General features: G+C 38.8%; 1 protein-coding gene across 3 annotated transcripts in view; it reads right to left on the bottom strand.

The window, feature by feature from the left end:
* The window catches only part of XPO6 (exportin 6), a 113,060-nt gene that overhangs the window by 4,457 nt on the left and 96,359 nt on the right, over positions 1–12,244 (bottom strand). For 2 of the 3 annotated variants that reach the window (XM_027862993.1, XM_027862995.1), the window contains 8 exons: positions 8,820–8,968; positions 7,981–8,170; positions 6,695–6,850; positions 5,487–5,601; positions 5,126–5,297; positions 3,287–3,448; positions 1,844–1,942; positions 1,422–1,652 (listed from right to left, as the gene is read on the bottom strand). In XM_027862993.1, the coding sequence (XP_027718794.1) occupies positions 1,422–1,652; positions 1,844–1,942; positions 3,287–3,448; positions 5,126–5,297; positions 5,487–5,601; positions 6,695–6,850; positions 7,981–8,170; positions 8,820–8,968 (1,274 nt within the window). Of the gene's footprint in view, positions 1–560; positions 646–1,421; positions 1,653–1,843; positions 1,943–3,286; positions 3,449–5,125; positions 5,298–5,486; positions 5,602–6,694; positions 6,851–7,980; positions 8,171–8,819; positions 8,969–12,244 lie in introns of all 3 variants that reach the window. The other variant, XM_027862994.1, reaches the window with a different exon arrangement.

The raw sequence follows: 12,244 nt of genomic DNA on the forward strand, positions 1-12,244 counted from the left end.
AGGAAAGTGAGAAGAAACTTAACTAAGAGATATAGAAAAACCTCAAGTTTAGGAACAAAGTGTAAGCCAAATAGCCAGAGAATTCAGAGAAACCTCAAAAGGCTGTGGGAATAAAGAAAACCAAAGGGGAAAAATGGGAGGAGGTAGTTGTAATTTCTTATGTACTACAAATATGTACTCTTCATATCTACCAGACATTAAGAAGAAAAATGGAAATTCTATTTCTTTATTATACAGGGAAAGAGAGATAAAAAACAGACTGCAATAAATAATAAACATAATAATAAATAACAGACTGCAATAAAGCAACAAAGACTCTCCCACAAAAGGTCAATAATTCTGACCAGACAACTAAAGTCAGTCTTGTCAAGAAGGACAAGCTGGAAATAAGGATAACAATGAATGAAATTAGCTGGTGTGTCCATCAGCCCAAGGCCCAGTTAGCTTGACATGTAGCCTGTGCTGCTAACAAGCAGGGGCCTGCAATCTGTTTCCACCTCTAACTTTCCTTTGGCTACTGTCACAATGAAAGGGCTACAGGAACTGCACAAGACACCTGCCTGGACCTCCTCTTCTTTCTTCAATGGCTCCAGTTCAGAAACAGTCAGGCAACTGGCAAAGGAGGCAGGCAAATACTTCTTTGACCTGCATGACTACATTAGTTAATACTGTGAAGAATACTGGGAAGACTAATAAAGAACCCTAAGCAAAAGCCAGGATAAGAGACTAATCAACTAACCTTTAATACCTGGAGAAATATATAACTAATCGAGTGTTCAATATTCATATGTTATGATGACCACAGGGTGTGGAATAAACACCATAACATTAAGTAACACAAATTGTATCAGACTAAATAAATGTACACCTACAACATTTCTTGGAGATGTAAGTTAAGTGATCATTTTAGCTTCAGGAAAGGTTTCGACTGGTCCTATAAGACATGTTTGTTGGTCAGATAGAAAAATGAAGGCAGCATTTATTAAGTAATTACTATGTGCCAGGTACTGTGCTAATACCAGCACAGTGTGTTCAGCTAACAGCAAAGCCACTTTTCAAGCAGAGTTCTGGAAGTTCAGGAAGCAACCACCCCCAGCTAATGGGCTTCCTACTTAATGTACATCCCAAATTGGTTATTCGAACTAGGGCAGAAACACTAATCAATTTCATAGAACACTTCCTTCCTCAAAGCCAAAGCAAGAGAAAGAGCAAAGTCAAACTAAGTACATAAGACACTGAGAAAATCTAGTGGGTACTATATGAATCACTGGCAAGCTAAGTGTTAGTACAAACTAACTATTCAGGTCCTTACCATCCCCGGAATTGGAGTAACACAACCTCCCTCTGATGAACTGGTGCCTCTGGCCATGAGGTTGCCCAAACCCGCCCTTCCCTGTGGCCTGGCCTCTCTTTCCTCTCACCCGATCCATTTTGAAATTCCTCCCCAGAACATTTTTCTGGTTGGAATCCACACCATCACAGTTAGACAGAAACTCTGGGAGGAAGGCTGCATAGAAGCTGTCAAAGTCAACTGAAGCCATGTTGTAAATGGCAATCCCTATCTCTTCTTGCAGCAGGTCATGTGACTTGTGGACCAGGACTTGGAGCAGCACATTCACAAACTGAAACAGCATGGTGGTCCGAAAGATCTTCTGCAGGTAGAAAAGATGACAGTTTTCAATATATATGGCCACAGTCAGCACCAGGAAACCCCTACCTCTGAGTCCCCCCCAAGCAGGTAGGCAAATGCCAAGTACTCAAGAAATTACTAATCTAAGAAAATGGACTCTCACAGCTGTACCTAACCCAAAGAAAACATTTCTAAAGGAAGAGCAGAACTTACTTTATGATACAACTTCTGCTTGGTGTTCAGAGTCTCCAGGTAGAATAGATTTTGTTTAAATAAGTGGATATCAGGCTGGAGAAAAGATTGTCCAAAAGCCTGGGAAATAAAATGAATTTATAGAAACAGAAGCAAACATCTCAAGAACAGACTGAAACCATTTTGAAGAGGTCTGATTAAACCTCACAAGACAATTGAAGAGTATGTAATATTCTTGTTATATCTACCTGTATAACTGTAACTTTCTGGCCACTCCATACCATCCTCTCAGCTTCAACTTCTCCTCAACACTTCTCACATCTTAATTTTGGTATTAAATTGCCCCCTTTCAGGCAAACATAGCATTTTAAAAAAAATTATCTATTATATTTTTATTATATTCTTATATAGCATACTCTTTATAATAAAGAGTATACTATTTATTATTATACTCTTGTAGAGTATAAGCTACTTGAGGACAAAGACTATTTCTTTTTTTGTCTTTGTATATCTGGCATAGAACCTTGCAAAAAGTTGTGACTTAATAAATTCTTGATGAATTAAACTGCACTTGTTAAAATGGGATACAATCACTTAGTCTATTTATATAAATTAACTTCAACTGACACCTTGAGGAACACCTGAGTCTGTATGCCTATCCTAAAACCCATATGTTCTACTCATTGAATATAACTCTCTTTGGATTGTATGCTTTATATGCTATATCTCCCAACCACTACCCTGTTATGAACAGTCTTCATATCTCCTCATCAGGGTAGGCTACCACAACTTATAATTCCTGATAACTTCTTAGCTATGGAAATGGCAGAGATAGTTTGACACCCTGCCCCTGCCCCCTCCCCCCCCCCGAAAAAATGATTACAGATTAAGGGTTATTCCTTGATGGGGGAGGGAAGCTAATGTGGGGACTTCATCTTAGTTGATGTAAGAATAGACAATACAGGGACCTTCTAGGGCAGGTGTGGGGAACCTGCGGTCTTGAGGTCACATGTGGCCTTCTACTTCCTTGGGTGCAGCCTTTTAACTGAGTCCAAGTGTTACTGAACAAATCCTTTTAAGAGGATTTGTTCTGTGAAGTTTGGATTCGGTCAAAGAGCCGTACTTGAGGACCTAGAGGGCCACGTGTGGCTTGGAGGCTGCAGGTTCCCAATCCTTGACCTAACACATTGTAACACATTGGATCCCTGAACTATGTAAGCCTCTGGGAATGGGATATTGTGAATCTTATTTAAGAGATGAACTCTTTAAGATATTCCAGGAGGGTTAAAGATACTTGTGGGAAGAGGGTTTCTATTTTATGAATTTTAAAACATTATTCTGATAACAGGTCCACTGGTTTCAACAGAGTCTGTGACACAAAAAACTAACTCCTAACTTTCTCAAGAATACTTTCTAACTCTTGCTCTATACTGAAGTGATCAATTGAGAGGGTTTTCAAATTACCTGCATGATGGCACTGAATTGTACTTCATTTTCCATCTGCTCTTCTGTAATTCCTCTATGGACACTGGCCAGGACACTGGACTTGAAGAAATACCTCCAGTTGTGATGGAGAATCCGGAAAAGTAGTTCAAACAATTCAGCCTTCACATCAGGAGAGGGACGCTGGGAAACACAGAAATGCCCTTAAATTCTCTGGCTAAGAGGGAAACTACTCATATCAAAGGCTGCTGAGTTGTCTGGTTACAGTAAGATCACAGCTCCTGAGATATGTTTTGTGTGTGGTAAAAAACAAAAACAAAAACAAAAACAAAAAAAAAAACTCCACTTGAATCCTCAGCTGAAATCAACTAGCAATGCTTCAGCTTAATCATAGGTCAAGTTTGGGCTAGGATTTGGAAGCCAGTTTAGAACTTTCCATTTGAAGGACTTGGCAGCAACCTCAACCTAGAAATAATAATTGGTCTTGTTCATATAGTATTTTACCAAGTGCTTTCCTCATGAAAGCCCTGTGAGGCTGGTACAGTTATAAAACTTACTCTTACAAAATAAAAATTTACAAATGAGGAAATGAAAGTCCAGACAGGTTAGGTGACTTGCCCAAGGAACTAGAGAAAGTCAAAGAGGGAGCTCAGGCTCAAGTGTAGGACTCCTAACTCCACTATCCTACAGTGCTACTCAAGGGCTTCTGAGTGAAGGCAGAAATGAGAGTTATTTACTGATTTTTCTGGTTCAAAAACTAGCCAAATTACATTTAACACTCTTACTAAATGCTATTGTGCCTTTTCCCTTTTCTATAATACGAATAAAAAGGAATCAAGCCCCCTTGGGGTGTGGGGTACCACTTTAATAATATTAGCCAGGTTTTGAGGCCCTATAGGATCCTGGCGTAAAAAAGAAAGGTCCAAATATAGGACAGGTGTCATAAAGAGCACCAAGTTAATCTCCAGTTTCTACTATACTTCCAACTTAAGGCACTCAAGATAGAACATGCTCTCTCATACATGGACAGGGCACAGCCATAAAGTCCAGAGCACCTAGCATTTACACACATACACACATACATACACATTATCACTGAAGTCACAGTTACTTTCTCAATAAGCTGTCCTAACCCTACCCTCACTTTGAGTCCATATCACCTAGTAAGGCAGTATCCCAAGATAATGGAATATTTTATTTTAAGAGTAGGTCTCAGGGGCACCTAGGTGACGCAGTAGATAGAGCTCCAGCACTGGAGTCAGGAGGACCTAAGTTCAATTCTAATCTCAGACACTTGAAACTTACTAGCTGTGTGACCCTGGGCAAGTCACTTAACCCGACTGCCTCACCCAAAAAAAAAAGAGTAGATATCTGAGGGATTCACATTAATTTATTAAGGCTCAATTAAATCACAGGGCAGAGGCCAGGAATTCTAAGATCACATTGGATTTAACATACTTAACTCTGTCTTAAGGAAGGATATAATTATAGACTTGTGCATAAAAGATATACACACAATAGGTGCCTCCAAAACTTAAGCCAGCAAAAGAGTAGAGGTAGCACAAATTAATAACTAAAAACTATATTTAAAATAAAATCTTTCCCAACAGTTACCACTGACCTGTTCTTTTTTTTAAACAAAAGTTAAAATAAACTTATTACTCTACAACTGATAATTTTCTGATGAATCCTTTCCAGTAGTTAAACTTCCAAGGCAAGTTTCTCACCACTAGAAATGTGAAGAAGGGGTGGGAGGAAGAAAGACCTTCAAGTACTTGGTCTAAAAACTTAAACAATGTGTCTCACCACCACCACTACCAGCAAGGGGGTCCCTTAGACTTTCTGCACCCAGGCCCTTACCTCAGCTATGATGGGGCAGACTTGCTCCATGCACAGTGAGATGATGCTCGGAAGGAAAGGCTTGAACACTTGGCCGGGTTCTTGCACTACCACCTGGAGGATCTTCAGAAATTTCTCAACTACTCGACAGCCAGTACTCCCTTCATGGAGGATACTTTCAGCTAACTGTTCTCTGAAGAAATGTAAGGGGGAAGGACATTGAAACACAAGAATTTCTTATGGCACAAGCCAATGCAATTCCCAAACCAGCAAGCAGAAGAATTAAAAAATTCTAATATACTGAGTTACTTGTTATCATTCAAACATTTTTATGGAGCTTGAAGCAGCCACAGAAATATTTAACTAATATATCTGCAGTTACCTGGTAAACATGTTTAAAAAGGTCTGTATGATCTGTTCAGTAAAAGGCACACCCATCTGTACTCTAAGGCCTTGAAACAGGGTAAGGAAGAAACTCAGCATCTCGTCAGTCACATCTAATAAACACAAAATAAACCAATCAAAGGCATGATAAAAGTGGTAAACATGAAGCCCTATGCTCAATAAACTGTTCTACAAACTCTATGGCCAATTCTAAACTCTATGGCCATTTTCCCTGAACCCCTTATGCTGAGAGATTATATCCACTGATGCTACTCTAAGCAGTACTGGGAAGGAGAAAAAGATTAAGGACTGCTGAGGAAATAACTTTGGAATGGTCAACCTCTGCCTGAACATTTTTTGGAGGAAATGAAGCTCCTCTGGAAGCCAAATCACCCAGTCTATAAATATAATTATGTGATTTCCAATGCAGAGTAGATAATGGTGTACTCATACAGAGAGAAACAAGTATTTTTGTTAACATATGAGAGGGCTTTATCAATTTCTATCTATGGTCAAAAATCTCCGAGTTTAGGGGATAAGTAGTTAATTGAATGTATGATTCATATTATAGGGACTGAATTAAAAAAAGATGAATTACAAAAAGTACCAGTCACATGCATCGCCCTTCATTTCCTGATGAGAAATTGCCTTATTTGGTACATTCTTGTCCAGATGACATAAATTCTTTGCACATAATAGACAGTCAACAAGTATTTGCTGACTGAGATATTGTTTTCATGGAGTCCAAACAGCACACCAAAAAGACATGCAAACTAAGTCCACATGGCTAGAGTACTTTATGCCAGTGGGACTAAAAAGACACTTGTTATATGTCATTTTGAAGATTGCCAAATTGCATAAAGCAGTTTTCCTCTCACAATTGGATCCAAATTACTCTCATCTACGTCAATCTCCTATGTTAGAGATGACAGGGACTAAAGAAAACTGAAGGTGACAGTGGTTCATGGAAAAAGAAGGTCCCCATCTGACTCATTACCATGGAACATGACCAACCTGCCTTGTTAGATTCTATACTCTCAGAACCAAATTCACCAAACAGAATAATCATTTTCTGTGTTGATTTTCATTCCACTTAAACAAGTTGAAGCTCTATACTTGCACTAACCCTATTTTCTTCAAAGGAGTCCTTAGCCCTCATTCTCATTAGCCCCATAAATCACTGAAAGCCTTGGAGCTCATTCATACCTGACTGATGAATAAAAGCTGGAAAGAGGGCCAGCGAGACCTGAACAGATTCTTGCAGCGACTGATAGCAAATCTGTCGAGACTTTGTAGCTTCCCCAGAGATACTTTCCACGATATCTTCTAAGACACTAAGTGTCTGGTGGATAATCACTTTGGCTACAAATCAAGATTAAGTTACATGTCAGGATGTGTTCCAAGGACCCACCAAGTAAGGAATATGGGGAAGTGTCAACAGTTCAGTTATCAGGTATAACACTCACTGAGCAGCCTCTATGGGAACAAATCAAGTCTTTATTATCTTTATTGCCTACGTATGTACCCTGCAAGACAAAGATATTAAACATACACTCAACTGCGATCCATTTTTAAAAACTTACCTGCTAAGCTTCTCAATAGCCTGCTCAGCTCATTTGCCTCTGTTGAGCCCCACCCACCAAAATAGGGTCCACAGGAAAAATACCAAAATTGCCCTTAAGGAGGCAAAAACACAGATAACTGCATGAATATAGTGGTAATCAAGTCAATTCAAGAGACAGGGTAGCTGTTTTAGGCAAGAGTACAGTAAACATACACATAATTTTTTCTTTCAGATCAAGATAACAGCATAGTCCAGTGGATGAGCACCGGCTCCAAAGTCAGAAGGTCAAATCTTCTCTCTGGGGTTCTCAACTCATATGACCAGACAAATCATTTAATCTCCCTACTTAACCCCCTAAATCCTAGCTTCATCATCTGCAAAATCAGAGTTGGACTAGATGGCCTCTGTGGTCCCTTCTACCTCTGTATCTACTACCTCCAATCCTGGACTCCAGGTAGATCCTGACATTCAGAGGATATTCCAGAAATAGATGATCTTGCTTGATCCTGGCTATCTGTACCCTTAAATTTAGCCAATAGCTAGGAAGGAGGGGTAAAAAAGGATGAACCCATGAACACCAACCAAGAAATCCCTTTCCCTTGAGTTTATCAAGTCTCCAGGTTTTTAATCAAGCTACCACATGGCATTTGGATTCACAGATTCTCCTTACTCAGACAACTGTGCAGAAACCAGGTAAAATGATGTGGCAGATAACTCTTCCACTAAACTGGCTGTGTGGATTCAGGGCAAATCATTTGATCTCTCTGGCTATCAGTTTCCTCCTCCATAAAACACAGATACATCTCTTTCTGCACAGCCTCCAAGTCAATCATATGGATCAAATGAGGATGGATGTGAAAGTTTTCTGAAAACCGTACGCACTACATCAGGTCACTATTGTTATTAACCAATAATCTAATATACTTACTATCTTCAAGCTGCATCTTCCTCTGTGGGACAATGGCACTGGATTTCAGGTGGCGATAGTCTCGGGTCAGAGCTGAAATGAGGCTGGCATGGTTTGTTGAACGCACTGCCCACTGCTGCTCACTTTCTGGGAGATTTGGCCATGGCAGCAGTAGTACATTGGAGAGGGCTCGGCATACCAACACCTGGGCCTAAGAAAGGCAACCACGGACAACCAATGTGTAAAAAAGTATGGGAATCCACAAGCATACACTGGCATCAGAATCATATACATGGGACTTCAACAGGTAATGCAAATACATAAAGACCTCACTCCTGCCTCTTTGGAATTGGCCAAGGAGGAAAGTTTAACTATCATGTTCCTGCCTTAAATTATTACTTTCTCTAAGTGGATAACTATATAAAATGTTTTTAGTAGATTTTCAAAGAAACTAAAAAAAAAATCTTTTGAGTTCCTTGAGTTTGTAGCTAAATATTCTTATCCCCCCCCCCAAAAAAATGCTCCAAGAGCTAATGAAGGGGACTGCTTGTCTGAAATCAGTCTCAAAAATCAGACCATGGTGTACCATATAGGCATTGTAAAACACTCTCACATTTGGAGTCAAAATAACTGTTCCTGAAGGAGAATGATGCAAAATCTCTTTATATGAGCCTGTTCCCAAAGCAGAACTTTCTAAACAGCTTAGGTTAGAAAGAAAACTAGAATGTGATCACCTAACAGTTCAGCCCTAACAATCTGCAAAAAGTAGTCTTTTAGTGAAAGATATGAAGGTAAATACTTATCTAAGTTATGGACAAGAGCCCTAACAATCCAGCCAAAGAACTTATTTCAATTCCTACCTTATCCACAAGCGGCTGAGCAGAGGTATCTGTGATTCTGTTGAATACTTTCTGAACGGCTGGGATGCTGATGAGAAAGACTGGCCGCACTGTAGTGGCTAATGAGACCAGTAAATGGCACGCAGACAAGAGTAACTTCTCTTGTACCTGAGGAAGAATGACAGCACCCAGTAATTCCATTTATCAAAACTGGATACAGGGCAAGATGTTAAAAAGAAACACTGTAAGCTCTTTCCTGAACCAAATTTCAATTATAATGTTGCCACACCACAACTCTCAAATCGCAAGAAATTCCTGCTCTGTGATTTCTCTTAGATTCAACCCTTCCTCACTATCTCCACAGTCTTCACATCTGGACTACTTCAGTAGTCTCTGCCACAAATTTCTACCTGTTGGAATTCACCCTAAACATAACAGCCATGCTTTTTTTCAATCACCCTTTTTTATCTTATTCCCTATAAACTTTAAAATAAAATATAAACACCCTGTTGTCTCACCTATGCACCAAATTCCCACTCTACCTTACCTCTTGATAGTTTCCCATCAAATTCCCTCTGTTCCAATGAAGCCACATCTTGCTCTGTCTGCCTTGGTCATGTTATTTCCCCTGCCTTGCAATGACCTTCTTTACTTAGTGCACACCCTCAAAGATGGGATTCAAAATTCACCTCTCCTCTAAGAAGTTTTGTCTGACTAATGTCACCCAAGAATCATTCTCCAGGTTAATGCTTCAATAGCATTCATCCACAATTTATAATTTATTGCAACCTATTTATTCTTTTCTGATTCCCGTACTTTTTTCCCCCTATTTTCAAATCCTTCCTCTGAGGTTTTTAAAAAACCTATCTCACAAAGCTTAGTACTTATAATAAATTTTATTCATAGTAAGCACTAGATAAGCACATGATAATTGACTCAAATGTGGCCTTCTTACATGTCCTTAGGATAATAGAATAGACTGAAAAATCAATAACTACTGAGTACCTACAAAGAAGCAAAAGACAGTCCCTATACTCCATATTCACAATCACTGGGGGGAGGGGAGAAGTAATAAAACAAATACAACACCATGATATTAAAAAAAAACAAAAACAAAAACAAGAAGTCATCTTATGGTAAGGAACAAGTAAGTGGCAAAGATAAATAACAAAGGAAGGAAATACCATGCTTAGCTATGGGAGGCCACATTTACAACACAATCTCACAATTAGCAGGGATTTGAGAGATCTACTCCGAAAATTATCTTAAAAACATATTCTCTTTACAACATTTCCCACAATAATCATCTAAGACCTGTTTAAAGACAACACTCCCTACACCCGTAACTGAAAATACACTACATGGAGAGGCAGCCTATTTAACTTTTGAACAGCTCTGTTATGAGAATTTCCCCCCTAGATTAAGCCAAAAACTGTCTCCTTCTCCTAAGTCCTATAAAGTTCAGCCCTCCAAGGCCAAGCCAGACAAATCTAATCATAATTCCTCTTCCACGTGACAACCCTTCAAATTTTAGAAAGCAAACAAAAAAGACAGTACTTCCATGACTCTTTACCCTCCCAACCCCAAGTCTTCTCTTCTTCAGGCTAAACAATCTTAGTCACTTCAAATGATCGGCGTGCCTTCAAGACTTTTTATCATCACTTTCTAGCTTACTGATGTTCTTTGTGAAATGTGATATCTAAGAGTTGGATACTTTATATGTGACTTGACCAGAAGACAGTGTGATCATCACATTTCCCTTTATCTGGGGGACTATATATCTACTAACGCAGTCTAGTATCCATTATCACATTGATGGTTCGTGTTGATCTTCAAATCAAAAGCAATTGCCAGTCATGTCATCATCTCCCTGACGTCATGGTCCTCTTTGAGAACGAAGAACAAACCGCAAGCACAGTAAACAATCCACTAAAACACCCAGGTCTTTCATATAAACTGACATCTCACTATATTTTTCCCAACCAATTCGTGTTTAAGTGCAGGACTTCATATTTATCCCTATTACATTTGATCTTTTAGATTCAGCCCACCATTCCCATCTGTTGGGATCTTTTTAGATCCCAATTTTGCATTTATTTCTCACAGTTTTGTGGTAACAGTGAATACAATAATCATACTATATCATCATTAAGTCCTTGGAAATGAACAACGGAGCCAAAGACAATAGTTGTCTACAGCACTCCACTAAAAACCTACCTTCAGGATGACCTTGATCCATTATTCAATACTATGAGTCTAGAAACTCTAACCATAGGCCCACAAAGTCCTGACATACGGATTTGCAAGGCCCTGGAGGATACAAAGATAAACTAAGACCCAGTTCTTGGTCTCAAGGAGTTTACAATCTAATATCTCAAGGTGGATCCTGAAAGATGGGTAAAACTTCAAAAAGTAAATAACAGAGAGATGAGAAAGAATTACAGTTGTCAAGTCCCAAGCCATTTTGAGGTAAGAGGGACTACTATTTCTTAGCCCAGCATATTCTAAATTAAAAGCAATAGAAGCCAAGAATCCAGAAATAGTCAAGCACAAGGTTCTTTTCTACAGTCATTAAATCCCAACACTTTGGACATTAAAAATAAATAATAATCAAAATCTTATCTCATTTTTTTCATAGGCTTCATTTGTTTCTACCATAGTTCCTAATACAATGCTTCAAAACCCTCATGGTAACCACATCTTTGTAGTGAGGAAAAGTCTTTTACCATACCTGTATGCATGAGTTTCTTTTTAAAAGAGAACATTCCCAATGCCAAAAGACTATTAATTGAACATTTTCTATCTGTGATTATATTTCCTTGATCACATTTTATCATGCTTTCCTTCTGCAGAAAAATGTTTATTGGATAAACCTGAATTTAGGAGAAGAAGTTCTGAGGACAATAAGTCCAATTCCTTATATCCAGTTGTCAAATCCAATTAATGGATATTTACTGGAAAATGTGCAAAGCAAAACCAAATACAGGCATTTCCTACCTCCATTCCTTTTTTAAAAATATAACATGCTTTTGGAGAAAACTTAAAGTAGACCACTCAAGATTAAATATTGACTGCACATGGATCATACTATCCTGAGCGTGAACACACTGCTGCCTTTACCTGTTCAAACGTCAGCAGAAACTAGCAAAAGATGAGGTAAAGGCAACAAGAAGATATAGGCCCGAAGAGGCAGTATAGTCTACTTGTAGAAAGAACACCAGAGTAAAAAAACCTGATTTTCATCCTTGGTTCTCTCAAATACTAGTTCTGAGACCTAGGGGAAAACACTTAACCTGAATAACATAAGTTTGTTACCTTACTGGAATGTTTTGAAGAAAGCACCTATAAGCTATAAAATGTTATACACATAAATGTAATGACTGCCCATGTATCTGGGTCAAATGCAGAACAGGTGCACACACACAGGTGTTCAACATAAGCATTTA

The sequence above is a fragment of the Vombatus ursinus genome, unplaced genomic scaffold (assembly GCF_900497805.2).
Source record: "Vombatus ursinus unplaced genomic scaffold, bare-nosed wombat genome assembly UNPS02014770.1, whole genome shotgun sequence".
In the NCBI taxonomy this organism is placed as follows: Eukaryota; Metazoa; Chordata; class Mammalia; order Diprotodontia; family Vombatidae; genus Vombatus; species Vombatus ursinus.